The sequence below is a fragment of the Ochotona princeps genome, chromosome 14 (genome assembly GCF_030435755.1).
Source record: "Ochotona princeps isolate mOchPri1 chromosome 14, mOchPri1.hap1, whole genome shotgun sequence".
Taxonomy (NCBI): Eukaryota; Metazoa; Chordata; class Mammalia; order Lagomorpha; family Ochotonidae; genus Ochotona; species Ochotona princeps.
Genome location: NC_080845.1, coordinates 57,787,460 through 57,806,611, shown reverse-complemented (window position 1 = coordinate 57,806,611; position 19,152 = coordinate 57,787,460). Strand labels below are relative to the sequence as shown.

Here is a 19,152-nt window from a genome sequence, read left to right as displayed (position 1 = left end):
AAGAAAGTCCTGTTTGGTTACCCACAATTACCAAGCCTTTCCTTATACTAATTCTGTCCCTAATTAAACACCTTCCCGGTGTTCTCTCAACTTATGGGCCAAACAACATCTTTTTATTTAAAACTCATTTTATGTGGCTAGCATTTTGATCTAGCTAGTAAAATCATCACAGACAACAGTTAACGCTCGGCTTCCAATCCAGCTCCCTGCTAATGAACCTGGAAAGCAACAGCTGAAGACACAAGTACCTAGGGTGCTGCCCTTGCATGGAAGACCCAGAAGTGGCCAGCTCCTGTATATACTGCAACCATTCAGGATCTGGAGAGTGAACCACTGCATGGAAGATCTGTCTCTCATCTCTCCCTCCCTTTCTGTAATTCTGCCTTTCAAACAAATAAACAAATCTTAAAAAAAAAAAAAAAAAAGCAGCATTTCTCACACATTAGCTCCTCCAGAAAGTTTCTGGGGTCTTCCCAGGCTGGATAAGGAGCACCCGCAATGGCTGTCCCAGAATGCCTCAGATCAGAGATACCTACAAGAGTGACAATCGGGCAGGAAGCAGGGAAGGTGCTGAGTGATTTGTCTTGAAATCACATTTTTGCAGCAAGCGGTAATTTTGCTGAAATTTTTGCAAAAAAAAAAAAAACAGCAAAGTTTTCAAAGATATTCTAATTCATACTTTTAAATGTCTGTGATCCATTGCAAAGATGTCCTTTTAAGAAGAAGTCCCTTGTGGGGGAGAGCAACTTGGGACCAAAGGAACGCAACATCTTCCCCAAGCCATCCCTCTGGCCACACTCCTGGCCCTTAGGGGCTCCAAGAACATCCTGGTGGCCCAGTGACAGGCCCACCTGAAGTCCCTTCATCAGCTGCTACAGGAGGCTGGCAAGGACCATATTCTTAGCCACTGCTGTGTGTCTCTGTTGTCCAGAACAGTCCTTAATAGCAACGCTCAATAAATACTGGCTGGCTGGGAGGATGGATGAGAAGAGACACTATCTTACATCTTCAAACTGAAATCTAATAAAGGGTAAGACCTTGATTCTTTTAAAAAAAAATCAATCTTTCCTTCTTCCTCCATTTGCACCAACTCCAAGAAAAAAACATTTAAAGTGTAATAATTGCTCTGTACACTGAGGGAGAAAAAAAAAAAAGCTGGCACTTGCTAGCCAGTTAAGTACACTGAAGAAGGCCTGGGGGAAGAAAGGAAGAACTCTTTCACAATATATATTAGATAATGGCCCTCCCCTTCTCTAATGGAGGGGCAATTTGGAGGTAAACCCAAACCACCTTCCTGACTGTGGCAGATGATTAAAATCTGCTTTGTTCTTCTAACTCCATCCTCAAATTACCACCCGGCTGCTGGCGCTGCAAACTCAGGCTCCTCGGCCGCCCTTGGACCGATGTGCAACTTGTCTCCTCCTTTTTCTTCTCATCAGCACTAAACCACAAAGATGCCATTGACACCTGGTGGAGATGCAGTGGCAGCGGGTGTCATTCAAGGTGCCCTTTGGCTCCGGGATGCCCCCCTCAGCAGAAACGCATCCCCCAGGTGGTTGGGGGACACAGGAGAGGTGCTGTCCTTGACGAGTCCAGGTGCTGGGAAAAAACTGGGAATGTGCTTCCCGCATCTGACCCCAGGGACTTCATTACTCTCCTGCATGTGCCTTCAAAACAAAGAAAGGCTGACAAGGCTACAGCTCATGCCTAACCGAAACACACTTACCTTTCCACTTTTTTTCTAGAAAGTCTCTAAAAAGCATGCTCTGCATCATCTGTTAAGATTTCAAATCCCAGAGTCAATCTCAAAACAATAATGTAACATATATAACATGATGGAAAATTCTATCAACAGCATCCTTACTTTTCTTCTCTCTTAGCAATTTCTGGGGAATTAAGCTGAAATTGCAAACCGAAAGTTGCATCTGTACCATTCTAAACAGTTAACAGAATAGACAAAGGGGCTAGATACCTTTCGATTACCTGGTTAGATTAAATGGGAAGATATTCCTAAGAATCAAAGTAGCATGGGCTACTAAAGAAGGTAGACAGGAGACAAGTTTCAGCTGTGAGGTTGGGCGACGGTCCTAAGATATCAGCATGTTTTTTCTACCCAGAAATATGATCTATGTAAGGTTTTTCTCAGGCACTATTCGAAAGGCCAACTGCAGCAAAGAAACACACCATTTAAAACCACCAAACAGGATTCAAAAGCCAGTCGTGGTATCTCATATAGTAAGAATGAACCTAGAACCCAAGGCAATACTCTACCCAGTCTTGCTAACTATGAGAGCTCAGACAAATCATATCATTTCTCAGAATCCCAACTTACCTAATACACATTCCTGCCACTCCACAAAAGGACATCAGAAGAAACACAAAGAAAGAGGACAGCTGCTAATGATCCCTTGTTGATCATTAATACTCAACACCACCAAAACATAGTAGCCATGACCTCTGTAACCCCAGTTCATGAGGGCTAGCATGGTTACCAAAACAATAGCACAATGCTGTAATTAGCTTAGACTCTGCCTGTGGCACTAGCATCCAATATAGGCACTGGTTCATGTCCCAGCTGCTCCACTTCTGATCTAACTTCATGCTAATGGCATGGTTTGGGCTCCTGAACCCACGTGGGAGACCCGTGGTAGCTCCTGGCTCCTGGCTTCAGATCAGCTCAGCGCTGATTATTGTGGACATTTGCAGAGCAAACAAGTGAATGGAAGACCTCTGTCTGTCTCTTGACTTTTAAATAAAAATAAGATAAATCTTTTTAAAAACAAGCAACAATACACGTAAAGACCCTGCAAAACCTAATGTCGGCTAGAAACATCCAGGAGACATCCAGGAAGAATTATTAGTCAACACATTAATTGGGTTTCCATCCTCCCTTTTATTAATAAGGCTAATGAGTTACTGATCTCTTTCAAGGCAGTTTAATTACATCTTGGCATCCACTAGTAAATGATAGGTTTGAATTTCCAGGTTGTGAGAGAAAGACACAGTCTTTCTCTCTTCCGATCAAACATTTACCATCAAGGCTTAAAGCAACAAATCATACCTCTGAGAGGAGAGACAATAAACCGAACCCTGATCTATTAACATACTCATTGTTTTTCCCTGCTACAGCATAATCATAGTTCAACCTTAGCGTAATACATAAATTTATTCAGACAAAAAGATCAATTATACACTAAAGATTTAATCATCAGTAACATTATTTCTTTGATTTTTTTACATCTTAAACTATTTTAATTAACATTTATAAGAACCCTTTGAAAAACAGTAGAGAGCAACATTTTCCATAGGAGGTATCTGAAATATAACAAATAAAGGATAAATTATTGTGTTTCAGTTCACAGAGCTGTTCCTCACATGGCACATACAATTCTGTATCATTTTGAAAAGACTTTATAAACGTATTATCTGTGTATTGTTCATGAAACCATCTCAGAGGGAATCCTCTGTGCTTTGAAACTCAGAACTCTCAGGCTGTTCCCTTGGCTAGTCCAAGCTAGGACATGAAGATGAGGAGCAGGAAAACGTGTTTCCCCTAGTAGCCCTGGTTTGGCTGCATATCTGGAGGAGAAAATGGGGAGTCACTCTGTTCAGGAAAACGATCACTTGTTCTTGAAGAATTTCAGAGCTCATACTCTAAACAAAAACAAACAAACGAAAAATGAAGACCAGTCCATGGGGTTTTGTCCACATTTTGGAGGGACATTTTGGAGGACCCGTGCCTCCCTGACAGGTCTGTCTCTGGTAACTGTCATTCCATTTACCTACCTGTCTCCACTCGGACGCTGTTCAGGCACCTCCACATCAACATACCTAAACGAAACACATCCACTTCTTCATTCCCTGCTTCTCCTTCAGTCCGTTTTTGCAGAACCGATTTCATGGGTTGAGACCTTCACGTCGGCTCACGGCCCCGTGCTTAGGGGGATTCTGTAACTGCTTCAATGGCCTCTATCACTGGGTCATCCTGAACCAAGGAGCCTTACATTTTTCTTGTGCACTGAGCCACAGAAATCGAGATCAGTCATGTCTCTCCAAGAGTAGCACTGTCGTTACCCCTGTCACTGCAGTCAACCACCTGGGACTCATCCCTTCATTCCTAATGCCAGTCATGCTTTTTCATGCCTAAAGTTGTATATCAAACAGGGGATCACTCTGCTTGGGAATGCACTTTTCTCTCACTGGAGTTGACTTCTTCTCATGCTTTCATTATTCATCAAGATTCATCTGCACCACAGATCCTTACTGATGCTCCGGCCTGCCACCTGCTCACAACTGCATCTGTCTGGTCTGCCTCAGCGCAACTGACTGAGAGCTAGGATTTTCTTTCCAGCTCCAGTTCCCCACTCTCTGCTTGGCATATAAATGCTATTTCACACATGTCCACTGAATAAAACTGATGTGATTTCACAAACTTTAATTCACTTTTGAAAAACAGAAATTACATGATGTATACATTCTTCCTTGTCATTCTTCCTTTACCCTTACTGTGAGCCTCTGCTTTTGTCCCGAGCCTTCCAGCAAAGTTACCAAAGCCAACAGCTCCAAAGCATATGTCTCAGCTACAGTGCACTTTGCACTGTCCTCTGGGGTCCGTGTCCCTTGGGTTCACTTCTGTAAGAACAGCTGAGGCCCCTATTTCTCTAGGGGATTCCAAGCACTGCTGGCTGCTGCACAAAGACTTGTTTGTGCAGAGGTGCTTCCAGAGCTCCTCATCAGTGCCACCAAGATCCTGGACACGAAAGGCAAGAGTCCTAAAGGGGTGAAAGGCCACCACCGAATCCAGACCCCCCTGGAACTTCCATGGGCTTTCAGCCCTGCGTCAGATGTGCCATCATTGGAAATCCTGTTTGAAAACCTATCCCTTGATTGGACTAGGCCAGGGAGTCAAAACCAATCATTCTGTCCTCAGGAGCAGCACTTGGTCTATCCGTGATAGCCACACTAGAATAGAGTTCTTCATTCATTCATTTACTCCCTCATCCAAACATCCACTGCAGATCTACTAAATGCAGTGTGTCAAATGAAACACTGAGGGTCAGGGGGAGGTCCAACAGTAGCAGACCACACAATGAGGGAAGTTAAAACTATTATGAGACAACAGACAGGCTGAGAAGTTCAGCCACCACATGGGGGGCCTACATCTCATTTCAGAGTTCTGGGTTTGGCTCTCAGATCCACTCCTGATTCCAGCTTCCTGCTGATGTGTACCCCGGGAGTTGGCAGGTGATGATCACACAAGGGTTTGGATTCCTGCCTCTCTCAGGGAAAACTCGGACTGAACTCCTGGCTCTTTATTCATACAGACCCAGACCCAGGTGCTGTGGGAGATTAGGGGGTGGACCAGTGGAGAGAGTGCTACTTGCTCACTCTCTCTCTCTCTCTCTCTTCCTTCCTTTCAAATACATTGAAAACAAATAACTTTTTAAAAATGTAAAAGAAATGATTATGAGAGATACAATTGTCACTAATGCCCACCAGTGCAGATGCGGTCCACAGTCAGCCAACTGGAAGGGTGTTTGAGCAGCTCAATTTCAGGGACATTTCCAGAACCTCGGAATCAGCACCTACCCTTGAACAGGAGCAAGCGAAAGATCCACAGATGTCAAAACCCATGAGGCTCTTGGACAACCCTCTCAGAGCTCAGTGTGGACTGGCTCACATTCATTCCTCAGTGGAAACTGACCCTCACAGCTCCCAAACATAACCCAGCCATTTCTCATCTCTGGCAAGCAGCAACTTGAACATGTCCATCACACAAGGTGGGAGCTAGGAAAGGGCCATGTTACTCCTATACCCAATGTCTCTCACTTACACCATGTGAATCTCACAGGAAATGTTCCATGAGATTAATTTTGGTATTTCCGTTCCTGTGATATTTCGGTTTTCCCAAAAAATGTGTGCTCAGAACAGGAAATAACAAGATAATGATTCAAAAGAGTAACAGAACTGATTCCAACAGTTTTATAGTTTAAGCATTTAGTTGCCATAATGTTCCATCATCTAAAGAGGGACCTCAAAATAAGTCATGATTTTACAACTGGAAAATTCTTACTTCCGAAGAGCCTGGCCTTGCCCCACTCTGAACATTGTGAACATACACATATAAACATACACACAACACATGCATACACTGATATGACTAAGAATTACAGTAACATATAAATATATCTTCCATGTACATATGGGGTTTTCTGTTTAATTGATATAATTCTAGCACTTGTCATTTGTAATGTAGAAATTTCAAGATGTGTGGGAATTATATTTTACCTAGTTTTTTTTTTTTTTTTTTTTAGAAATTTTTCAGGGAGTTCAAAAAGTTGAGTCACCTAAGCCAACAACTCTTATGGCCAAAGCCCCTTTGCACCAGTGTGGATCTGTAGCACTTCTGGGACTGTGGATTTTGTGGGTTGTATAGATCAATATTTACTGAGAATTTTTTAAAATATCCCATTATTGATTCATTTAAAAATAACAATAAACCCGCTGCATGTTAACATAAACAATAAATTTCTATGAAAAATAACTACACTTAACAACCTAACAAACACATTAGTAGAGCCAGTGCTGTGGTACAACATGTTAAGCTGACATCAATTTCCCATGGGGTACTGATTTGACTCCCAGCTTCTCCACTTTCAATTCAGCTCCCTGCTAATGTGCCTGGGAAAGCAATCAAGGATGCCCCAAGTGCTTGGGCTCCTATACCCAGTTAGAAGTCTCCTGGCTCCAGCCTGGACCAGTCCTGGACATTTAGAGAGCGAGCCAGCAGATGGAGGATTCTCCCTTTCTCTCCATAACTCTACCTTTCAAATAAATAAACAAATCTTTGAACATGATAATAATAGTGAAAAAAGTATCACTGTTTTATGCTTTTGCAAATACCCTTAGTGCCTGACTGAATAGAAAGGTGAGTTTTTAATGCAACTTTGTTATTGAATATGCTGTGGCATCACATATAATAGCCTCAAGAAAACGCCACTGTATGTCGTGGAGTTTTGAGATTGGAGAAAAGCAAACGTTTTAACAAAGGGTGATAACATACAAAATTCTTGGGGAAAGCATCATTTCATCAACAAATGGCCACAGGATAACTAGATAGCCACAAGCAGAATAAATTTGGATCCCTACCTCATACCATAAACAAAAATTAACTCAAAATAGATCAAAGGTAGAATGCAGCTGTTAATAGGCACGGGATGATGAAGATATTCTGAATTTTGGGAGAGGTGACAACTGTGCATCCTTGAGAATATTCTACACTGCATGAATTGTACACATCGAAATGGTGAATTGCATGGTATGTAACCTGCATATCCGTGAGAAAAGAATCAAAGTACTAAGTGTAAGAGGCCAGCATGGTGGCAGAGCCAGTTAAGCCACCTTCTGAATGCTGGTTCCGATCACGGCTGCTTCACTTCCAGTCCAATACCCTGCTAGTGGCCAGCGAAAACAGTGGAAGATGTTCCAAGTGCTTGGGCTCCTGCCACTCGTATGGAAGAATTGGATGAAGCTCCCAGCTTTGGCCTGGCCCAAACCTGGCCACTGGGGCCTTTTAGGGAGTGAACCAGCAGATAGAAGATCTCTTTTTTCTGTCTTTCCATTTCTGTGTTTATCTGTTACTCTTCCTTTCAAATAAATAAAATTTTTTAAAAGGGGGTAAAACTAGACAACTGTTAGGTGTAAATATAGGCATAAATCTCCGTGAGTTTACTAAGCAATCATTTCTTAGCTCTGACACCAAATACACAAGTGTTTACATATGAGTGTATGTTTATAGTGTGTGCATGTGTGTATCCAGTGCAGATGTGGTCCACAGTCAGTCACCTGGAAGGGTGTTTGAGCAGCTCAATTTCAGGGACCTTTCCAGAACCTCGGAATCAGCACCTACCCTTGAACAGGAGCAAGCGAAAGATCCACAGATGTCAAAACCCATGAGGCTCTTGGACAACCCTCCCAGTATACAAACATACACACACACACACACACATAGGACTTAATCAAATAGGACTTAATCAAAATGCAAAACTGTTTTGAAACCAACAGCACAGGAAATATTTTCCAAAACATTTACTATTCAATGGGTTAGTAACCAGATTATCAAAGGAACTTCTACAACTGAGTAATAAAAGACAACCCTATATAAAAATAGGCAATGTATTTGAATAATTATCCAGAGAAAATATACAATTGGCCCCCAGAAATATGAAAAGGTGCTAACACAATTAATCATAAAATAAATGCAAAAAAATAAAACTACAATGAAAAACTACTCCCAGCCACTTGGATGGTTATAATCAAGCAAATATCAAGTGTAGGAGAGGACACAGAGAAATTGAAGCTCTTATATATATACTTCCAATAAGAATATAAGCCTCTTAGAAAAACAGGCTGACAGTCACTCAACAAAATCAAACATAGCTACCCAGTATGTGACCCCAAACATATGTAACCCCGTAATTCCACTGGAGGTATATACCCGAAAAAGCGAAACGTGCCACACAACAACATATAGGCAAGTCCACAGCTACGTTACTCAGAACAATCAAAAGGGAGCAAAAGCCCGGTTGCTCACAAAATGACAAGTAAATAAACAAAAATTAACATACGTACACAATGAGTTATTACTAAACAAGAAAAAGGAAAAAAGCACTGATCCATCTTATAAGATAATGCATTTGAAAACACTGTACTTAGAAGTCAGACACAAAATTCCCTATACAGGCCAGCATCCTGGTGGAGCAGGTTAGGTTAGCACCTATGATGCAAGTATCCCATAATGGAGCACCAGTTTGAGCCCTGGCTACCCCACTTCTAATCCAGCTCTCTGCTGATGCACCTGAGAAAGCAAGGGATGATGGCTCAAGTGCTTGTCTCCCTGTCCCCACTAGAGAGATCCAGGTGGAGTTCCAGGCTCCTGCTTCTGACATTGCAACCATTTGGGGAGTGAACCAGCAGAGAGAAGAACTTTCCTTCTCTGTCCTTCTGTGTCACTTATGTTTTTCAAATAAAATATATCTTTTATTTAGAAAAATAACAGAAAGCTACACATTGAATAAGTCCACTTTTGTCAACTGTCCAGAACAGAAAAATCTATAAAGACAGGAAGTAGATCAGTGACAGCCTAGGGCCAGGAGGTTTACAGGGATATGAAGGAGGACTTCTCAAAGGCACACAACTTTGGGGAGATGATGAAAGTATTCTAAAACTGATTGTGGCGACTGTGAGGAAACTAAGTACACCAAGTGAAAGCCTCAAGTGAATGTGAATTATAGCTCAGCAAGATCGCTATCCCCCACCCCTTCCCTGCTCCACCCCAAAGAAACAGCAGCAACAAACACTACCTTAGTACTATTCGGAAAAGAGGTTGAACCTCAGACCACATGACAGGATCTCAGGAACCTCAAGGGGTCCTTGGACCACACTTTGAGAACAATTCCACTCACCCAGATAAAGCACCTACCATTATATTGTGAGTTCTCTGCCCAAGAGCCCTTTTTCCCTCCTTCTTATAAAACACAGCCCCCCAGTTTTGACACATGGACTTCTGTAGAGCCCATCACTGCGATGGAAACCAATATTCCACTCTGAGTTCCAGGGTCAGGTTGTGGCGATCTTAGGTAACCCAGTCATTTCCTTGCCATGTTCACAGTCACTGGCTACACAGATGATGTAGGGGTCTGATCAGAATGACTTCCGGGTTTCTGTGTGGGACACCGAGTTTGGAAGCAACTTCTCCCTTCCTCAAAAGGGAGTTCCTGGACCCGGCGCAGTAGCCTAGCGGCTAAAGTCCTCACCTTGAATGCTCCGGGATCCCATATTGGCACCGGTTCTAATCTTGGCAGTCCCACTTCCCATCCAGCTCCCTGCTTGTGGTCTGGGAAAGCAGCCAAGAACAGCCCAAAGCCTTGGGACCCTGCACCTATGTGAGAGACCTGGAAGAGATCCTGGCTCCTGGCTTCGGATCAGCACAGCTCTGACCATTGCGGCCACTTGGGGAGTGAGTCATTGGATGGAAGATCTTCCTCTCTGTCCTCCTCTCTGTATATCTGACTTTGCAATAAAAATAAATAAATCTTTTTTTTTTAAAGAAGGAAGTTCCTATGAAAACATGTACTGCCATTTCACTACCTACCAGGAGATGAAGCCATTCGCAAAGTCTTTCAAAGCAAAAGGAAGGGAGCCCCCGGAGAGACTATACCACAGTGCTGAAGCCGAGTCCTTAACTCAGGGCTTCTGAGTGCATAAACCAGCAAATGTCCTGCAGGCCAGTCTGAATTAGAACATGTTGCATGGCTTCCTAAGCATCCCAGCTGATACAGCATCCAAAAGACAGGGTAATAATAATATCGCGTTCTCCCCACAGTCTATACCCTTTGCCTGAGCATTGAAGACATCCACAGATACAATCTTTGCAGACTGTTGGAATCACAATGCCTTTGTTTTCAGAATACACTGACTATAAAGAGCTTGTCCACATGACCCAGGCCTTCAAACGTCAGAGCTATCTCTCTCCCTCTATGCTTTTGTATCTGGGTTTTCAGTGAGGTCTGAATGACATTCTTTTTTTTTCTTATTTTTTTTATTTATTATTTTTAATTCATTAATTACATTGTATTACATTAATTACATTGTATTATGTGACACAGTTTCATAGGTACTTGGATTCTCCCCACCCCTTGAATGACATTCTAGATGACTTTTGAGAAAGTTGTTGGATTACCCTTACGAGCAGTGAAGACATGGCTGTCAGCTGGGCCAAGAGTGAATTTCATCAGCAGGACAGCCTTGAATCTTGGTAAATGGCTTATATATGTTTCCATACAACCAACATCAACTCCCCCTTTTTTTTCTTTTACTAAATTGATTAAACCCACACAAAGCATTTGGATTGCGTTCTAGTATTCACAAATGCTTTCTCAACGTTCATCTTAGCAACTCAGTGGAGGTTGACCACTGAAGAACATGTCCACTTTCCAGTTGAAATACAAGAGGCCTAGTGAGTTGCTTAAGGTCTTGCATGAACAGAAAATGATTGAGAAGTCATTAGATCTTAAATCAAACTTTTGAACTTGTTTAGGGCTACTCCTAACATATCCTCACCTAATATTAGAGCAGTCACTACTGTCTCAACTTCAACCATGGGTGATGCATTAAGCTAAGCATTGAACACACATTCTTTATCCAGTCCTCTCAACAACTCCAGGAAGTCTGTGTCAATATTGTCTCCACTACACTGGTGAATACACTCAGGTACCTCATTCATCAGGGCTCCAATGCCAGCTAGTAGTGCTCCTGAACACACCTAGGCCCCTCTGCCACCCTGTCACTGCCCAGACCCCCAGCTCACTCTTGCTCCAAGCAGGATGAATTTTTGCTGCCCACACCTCCCCCCCGGATCCATTAGGACTGGACTGATATTTAACAACACAAACTACGGAGATGATCTCCTAATCTTCCCTGTCCTATAGCTCACTTAAAATAGACTACACTTACATAATGTTTTATAAAACCCACCTGAAAAGTTTATTCTAACATTAATCACAACCCACTCTGACATACCCTAAAAAATAATACTGTTTAATTAGCCAACAGATGTCCCTCCCCTACACACAGACACATAAATACACACCTGTTAATTCCCTATGGCAAAGCCCACCACCCATGGTAGAGAGGGAAGACACCAGAGGCACACACACCTGGATGCTTTCTCAGCCAGAGTGGGAGCACATGATCCAATTCTAGCCGGCACAACTTGATGGGAAGAGAGATGCAGCCTCTGGAAATGTCCTGGTGGGCTTTTTTGCTTTGTTTGGAGGGGAAGGGGGTGTCCAATATCCAACACTGCTGCTGCTGTGTAAAGGATGGTTACAGCGTCAGAGCTGATGCATGAAGCTTGGCAGAGTGGGTACACAGAAAGCCCTGGATCCATGGCAAGTTGAGAAGCAACACCAAACTTGCCCCATCTTTAGGCTTCTCGCTAGGTGAGATTTAAGTGTTATCATTTGAGCCATTTTAATGTGGTCCCTACTTACAGCCCAGACATTCTAAACCTAAATTCTCTACGGACTAGAAAGACATCTGCATTTTGAGACAAACCAGTTGGGTTCTAATCCATTTATTTGTCAAGTAACCCAAATCATTTAATCCTTTTGAGTCTTGTTTTCCATGTGTGCAGGGCTGAGATAACCCTTGATAACACAGCAACAGCAATGAAATGCAGATAATGTGGGATCATTATGAAAATCACATGTGTATACAACTACTCTGTCAATAGTAATGTTCTGCCTAAATGCAATGTGCCTAGGCAATCATTAAACCATAGACTTTTGAAAGGGTGGCCATCATTCTAAGCCAAAGCCTTTACTTTACAAATAAAGAAAATTAACTACAAATATCAAATGACTCATTCAATGTCAGACAATCCTTTGGCAACATAATTAAACCACATATCTGATTCCCAATCCAATGCTGTCACGCCACCCTGATGCTGATAGTTAACAAACGAAATTAAATACAGGGCAGATCAGCACTCATTCATTCAGTGTTTCATCAACACGTACTAGATGCCAGATACTATTATAAGTATTAGGGATTCACCAATTTGCAACATCAGTAATGACAAAATGCTCCTAAGCTCATGCGTTTAATAGTTTAGAAACTAAATCATCTAACCTATATCTACCAAATGAATTTCCAAAAGTTTATGGAAAAATAAAATCAAGAGATATGTTCATATGAGTATTAAAAAATACATAAAATCCTAGCCTGTGGAACCTTGAAGAAGTACATGGAAAATTCACATTATGAAAAACCATGCAAGGATTTCAAAGAATGCATTGCACCAAAATGGACTCACCATAATTCCATTTCCTACAAAGCATTCTTATATTTACTGAGTGCCTACGATATGCTATAATATGTCTATTCAAGTACAAATACAAACTTTCAGCCTATTCTAAATGTTTACTAGGCTTTGCTAAAAAATGAATAAGGTCTGTACTTGATCAGTGGATATGCAACAAGGTGGAATATTCCACATGGGGGGAGGGCGGGGGGAGGGGTGGGGTGATTCCCAGTTCCAACGAAACTGTATCACATAATACAATGTAATCAATGAATAAAAAAAATAAAATATAAAACAAAAATTTTTTAAAAATGAATAAGGTATGCCCTGTGCAGTAGCCTAGTGGCTAAAGTCCTTGCCTTGCATGCGCCGGGAACCCATGTGGCCGCTGGTTCTGATCCCGGCAGCCCTACTTTCCATCCAGGTCCTTGCTTGCAGCCTGAGAAGGCAATCCAGGACAGATCAAAGTCTTGGGTTCCTGCACACACATGGGAGACCCGAATGAAGCTCCAGGCTCCTGGCTTCAGATCAGCTCAGCACCAGCCATTGTGGCTGCTTGGGTAGTGAATCAATGGATGGATGATCTTCCTCTCTGTCTCTCCTCCTCTCTGTATATCTGCCTTTCAACAAAAACAAATAAATCTTAAAAAAAAAAAAGTCTGTTCTATTCTACTCAATAAAAGTTAGTGTTAGACATGGCAAGTTCATTAGAAAGACTTGCAAATACTCAGGCTAACTCTGAACACTGGAAGGAAAGATGGCTGGTCTCCACTGTAACTGAAGCAGTAAGTCTCAATCAAGAGTGATTGATGGGTCCGGCGGCGTGGCCTAGCCGCTAAAATCCTCGTCTTGAATGTCCCGGGATCCCATATGGGCACCGGTTCTAATCCCGGCAGCTCCACTTCCCATCCAGCTCCCTGCTTGCGGCCTGGGAAAGCAGTCGAGGACAGCCCAAAGCTTTGGGACCCTGCACCCATGTGGGAGACCCGGAAGAGACTCCTGGCTCCTGGCTTCGGTTCGGCGCAGCACCGGCCGTTGCGGTCACTTGGGAGTGAAACATCGGACAGAAGATCTTCCTCTCTGTCTCTCCTCCTCTCTGTATATCTGACTTTGTAATAAAATAAAATAAATCTTTAAAAAAAAATAAGAGTGATTGATTCCCTCAGCCACAGTCACCTACAATACCACACTTTGAGAATGATTCAACTGCAACAGGCCAAGGTGGAGCGCCGAGCAACTGCATTGCTTCCTCAGGCCTCTGTCTGGTAACCTAGACTCCTTTTTATTCCCCTCATCCATTTGGAGTTCCTCTTCCACCCAGCCTAAACACCCACACATAAATGCTATGACAGACAGCATGCTAAACCGTGTGAAAAGAGGCAGCCAGCAACTTCCCCGTTGCCTACTGTAACTGGCCGTGTAGCTGCCTAAAGGAAGGCCCTTGAATTCTGTGTTTGAAAGTTTTATTTGCAAAAAACAAGACACCATGTATATAAATTAGAAAAGAAACAGATGCGAAAGCTTTTAGTTTACAAAAGCGGCTTCCTATAACCAGTGCTATGGTAGATGCCAAGATCCCAGTCAAAAAACAACCAAAAAAAAAGCAACAATAACCTGCCTTCCCTGCCTTGTCAAGGTACACTGAAGATAAACGCAACCTCCTCGTACAACCCTCATCATGACACCCCAGAATCGCAGCAGGCAATCCTCATCCACCTCTAGCCTGGTTCAGACCTCATCTCCTAATACTCAGGGATAATCTGGGATGTACCATTTCAAATGCAAGAGTATGATGTGCAAAATCTAGCTGAGCATTTACAGTATCATCTCCCTTAAAGCAACACAGGGTGTCCTGAGGGTGGAAATGGTCTCCAGCGGCCTTCGAAGTGTGGCATTTTAATCAGCTTTGTGACACCAGTTTTCCTGCCAGACTCTGGCCGAGGCAGGGAATCCCAGCTGGCCCCCAGCCATGGTTCAGACTCCACACCTTAGATTTTTTTCTCCTTTGGTGTCTGGAAATCCCATGAAAGCTACTTTAACAACGGAGTAGCATGTCAAGACAGACAGGCGTGAGCTATGCATCTTAACAGCTGTGCGTCTTATTTTTTTTAAAGATTTATTTATTATTATTACAAAGTCAGATAGATATACAGAGAGGAGGAGAGACAGGAAGATCTTCCATCTGATGATTCACTCCACAAGTGAGCGCAACAGCCGGTGCTGCGCCGAACCGAAGCCAGGAGCCAGGAGTCTCTTCCGGGTCTCCCACATGGGTGCAGGGTCCCAAGGCCCTGGACTGTCCTCAACTGCTTTCCCAGGCCACAAGCAGGGAGCTGGATGGGAAGTGGAGCTGCCGGGATTAGAACCGGTGCCCATATGGTGTCCCGGCCTGTTCCAGGCAAGGACCTTAGCTGCTAGGCCACGCCGCCGGGCCCACAGCTCTGCGTTTTAATTCCAGCTGCTCAAACTCTTTTCTGTATGTGACCTTGGCCAAATCACCTAAACTCTATGGGTCTCAAGGTTATTTATTTATAAAATGACAATATCTTCTACCTTAAAAGAGTATGGCAAAGATTATATGCAATAGGTGTCAAGGGCTGGCATGTGAGAAATGCTAGCAAAATGGCACCTGGAGATGTTCACATGGTCCCCCATAACACTTGTAAAGTTTTCTCTCATCCCTGGCAGTGACCACTTGCAGCCACCCTCCAGCGTGCTGCCAACGGAAGCCACACAAGCACCTCAGGGCTCTTTCAACCTGCGATGTTCACCTGCAGGGCTTGTACACCAGTAAGCATCCTGAGGGCAAGTTGGCCTGGGCCTCCCCACTTCCTCTGGACTCTGCAGAGAGCACTCATCCAACCTAGGAGCACACATCTTCAAGAGCCCCTGGGCCTCCCTAGAGGTTCCAGAGTGGGGCAGGCACCCAGCTGAGGACTCCCAACTCAGGCCAGTAGACATGGGCTGCAGAAGCAGAAGCATGTGCGGCTCCCTGCAACAATCCACACAATCCCTTAAGTGTAGGATTCCCTGGGAGGGGAAGAAATCGGGAGTGAATTCTCCCAGAAAGCATGTGGGTGACTCCCAACCGTTCTTTTTCGTTCTTTAAATCCTTTTGTTCTCCATACAAATGAGAAATTGTGTGTGTGTGTGTGTGTGTGTGTGTGTAGCCGAACACCTGGACATGCCAATTCAATTCCTGATTTATAAAACTCTAAGAAGAAATGAGGCACAAAATTATCCAAATACAATCTTTCCATTCATTTTAAGTCATTAGATGATAATCACCATTTGGATTTAGCAAGGACAGAGAAGGGTGTGCCACAAAATGAAACATTTGGGGTTTTATTTTATTGGCTTGTTTTAATCGATGCCAAAATCAACATTTTGAACATAACATTTCAACCTCTGGCATCCACTGAGCCATAAAAGTTCAAACTTTCCAAACTGTGTGTTATTAGGCTGGCTATAATTTATTGTTTCCCAGAACACCAGACAACCAATCCATGTTCTTTGAAAGGGACTACATATCTATTCTAAGGAAGACTTAGCCCCAGGAGAGGAAAGAACAAACTGTCAATTCCAAGGAGGACCAGGCGGGCAGAGGCTGCCAGACCCACCTCGGTGTCCTCAATGCCAGCTCTGGGTCTCTCCATTATTGACATGTTCATCAGGGATCTAAGAACCCAGACACCCACCAGGACTAACAGTAAACTACACACACCACCCTCTTTGGACCTGCTAGGCACTCCGTGCCCAGCCCTTCTAGGCAACCCTCCTGGCACCACAGACCCTGCCTCTTCTGCTAATTCTCCAATTAAGTCTATCAGGGACACTTAGCTCAGAATGAAATTCAAGATGATCCAGAAAATTCAGCAGAAGCCTGCTCTGCTGGGAGACCACAGGGCTGGACAAGTCCACCTTGAAACTTGCCCAGCTGTCCACCTACTCATTAATTGCCACTATCCCTGTGCCACAAACTCCCACTAGCAAAAAACATAGATTACAAACAACACACACCAAAAAGACAGAAGAAAAACAACCAAGGAAAGCCCTTCAGTTTATTCCTGGTTAACCAAGTCTAGAGGCAGTTTGCTGCCACTGGGAGATGCTGTCCCTTTCATCTTCGACCTGGAGGCTGTGATGCCCTGCATTTGAAAAGCAGGTTAGTCCCGGAGCCTCAAGACTGGGATAGGTGTGAAGTGGAAGTCCCCAAGATCAATTAAACAGATGTGAATGTCACAAGTTACTGGTGCTTTGCCCTGACACCACCTCTTCAGGCATGGCACTCTGAGTGGGGCACCCCTGGGGTCATGGGACAGATGGGCACACCTGTCTACATGCACATACACACAGTTCAGGTGTTTGTGTGTGCGCACACACACACACACACAGAGGATTCCTGCATACACAAAGGTGTGTACGACCCAAAGGAGCTGCCTGCAATCTGCCTTCTCCTCCAACCGGGGCAACATCTGAATGTTCACCAAGAGTCTAAGGAGCGCCTTTTCCCAGGCCCCTATTTCCCACAAGCTTGCCACTTGCTGCACTAACAAGCCTTTTGGCTTCCGTGAAACACACTTCACCCTTCCTTTGGAGAGAGCTACAATTCAAGCAGAGCGTGCCTGTTCCTTAAAAGCCTGGAGCCCAGAGCTTCGGGCCTTGCTCACTCTGGGGCAAACTTTAAGAGGTGAAGGCCAGCGGCAGGTTAGTGGCAGGGCCAGAAGCAGGGTCCTGCACTCACGGTACCCTGGGCGAAAGAAATGAGTGAGCCTGGCTGGTGCTGCCTTCTCCACGTGTAGGAAGGGCGGAAAGGAAGGCAGCGGGCGACAAGCAAGTGGCCCCTCTTAGCTCTCAGGATTCCCACTTCCTGGCAGAGTAGGAGCCAGGGAATAACTGGAAGCACCTGCCCGGAGTCACCAGCCCGGGCACCACGAGACGTGTACACAGGGTCGTGCCAGGGGAAAGGGCCGGACGGGGATAACGCATGCCTGGCACCTGTGAGGGACACCCCCCACCCACCCACCTGGCTAGGACCCTCAGTCCTCAGAGGGCGGAAGAAACCCAATCCAGCCTTAATAGCCGGCTCCTCCCTGGGTTCCCCACCCGCACAAGCCCACTTGCAAAACCCACCCAGCCTCCCGCTCCGCGCACCCAGCGCCCCACACATCCTTGCTCGGCGCCGGCCGCACCTGGATGTGGCAGGAGATTTCGGAATCGTCCAGCAGCCGGATGGTGCATTTCATCTCCTGGCTGAGCGATTTGACGCTGGAGCTCCGAAAGTGGATCATTTTCATGGTCCTCCTACCTCCCGGCACACAGTGGCAGGAAGCGAACATGCACCGCGGCCCGAGGAAACAGCGAGCGGGAGGCCGAGGGCCGGCGGCGCTCGCCTGCGAGGACACACACACTCGGCTGTCCCTGGACACCGGGCGCGGCTCAGCCCCTAGTCCACCGGTGCCTGCGGCCACACATGCCTGGCAGCCCGGGCGCGGCGGGCGGGGCCCTGCCTCGCCTCCGCCTCGCGGGCTCCTTTCTCCGCCTTCTTCAGGGGTGGCGTGCTCGGGCGCCTCCCTCTGCCCTGGCCGGCTGTGGCAGCCTGGAGCTGGCGACCCCCGGCGGGAGCGAGACGCACTCGCGGCCAGGTTCACGGAGCTGCTTGGAGAGGAGGCAGAGGAGGGCCGTGGCGGGCTGCGCCGCCGGTGGCCTGCCCCGCCGCTGCCGCTGCGTCAGGCTGGGCCCCGCTCGCCTCCCTCGGCCCCGCAGCCGCCTCCCCTGCGCGGCCTTGGTCGCGCTGCCTCCTACCGGAGCTCGCCCCTGCCCCGGCTCCCCCGCGCGCCCGACAGCGCCCTGCCTGTACAGCTCAGTGCGGCTGCCGGGACCTGCCCGGGGCAGGGACGGAGAGCGAGCCTGAGCCACAGCTGCAAGGGGGAATCCGCCACGGGAGAGGACTGCTGAGCCCAGGAGAACCCCGCAAGAGTGCATGGAGGCCCTTTGGCACGGCTTCCTACGCCGGGGACACGCCTGTAGTAACAATTTTGTGTTTGTGGGTATTTTTGAGGTCGTTAATATTAAGTGTGAGTCGGTCATCTTCTCTAAGAAATGCAGTAGCTTCATTCTCATTTGTATTTCCCGACATCCATCCCAGCACGATCATTGATGGCAGCTTCTTAGCTCCGAGCGAGGGGCAGGGGTGGGGCCGGCTGATCCGGACCCTGTGTTGCTCCTCCCCGTTTAGACAACCTCCTCGCAGTTGTCTAGAAATGGAGCTGGTTAACCCAGTTTCC

The 19,152-nt window shown here is 45.5% G+C and overlaps 1 protein-coding gene across 3 annotated transcripts in view; it reads right to left on the bottom strand.

The window, feature by feature from the left end:
* The window catches only part of FRMD3 (FERM domain containing 3), a 262,640-nt gene extending 244,232 nt beyond the window's left edge, over window positions 1-18,408 (bottom strand). For 2 of the 3 annotated variants that reach the window (XM_004581134.3, XM_004581133.3), the window contains exon 1: window positions 18,058-18,408. In XM_004581134.3, coding sequence (XP_004581191.2) covers window positions 18,058-18,204 — 147 coding nt within the window. In that variant the 5' untranslated portion in view covers window positions 18,205-18,408. The remainder of the gene's footprint in view (window positions 1-18,057) is intronic. The other variant, XM_058672580.1, reaches the window with a different exon arrangement.
* Between the last annotated feature and the right edge of the window lie 744 nt (window positions 18,409-19,152).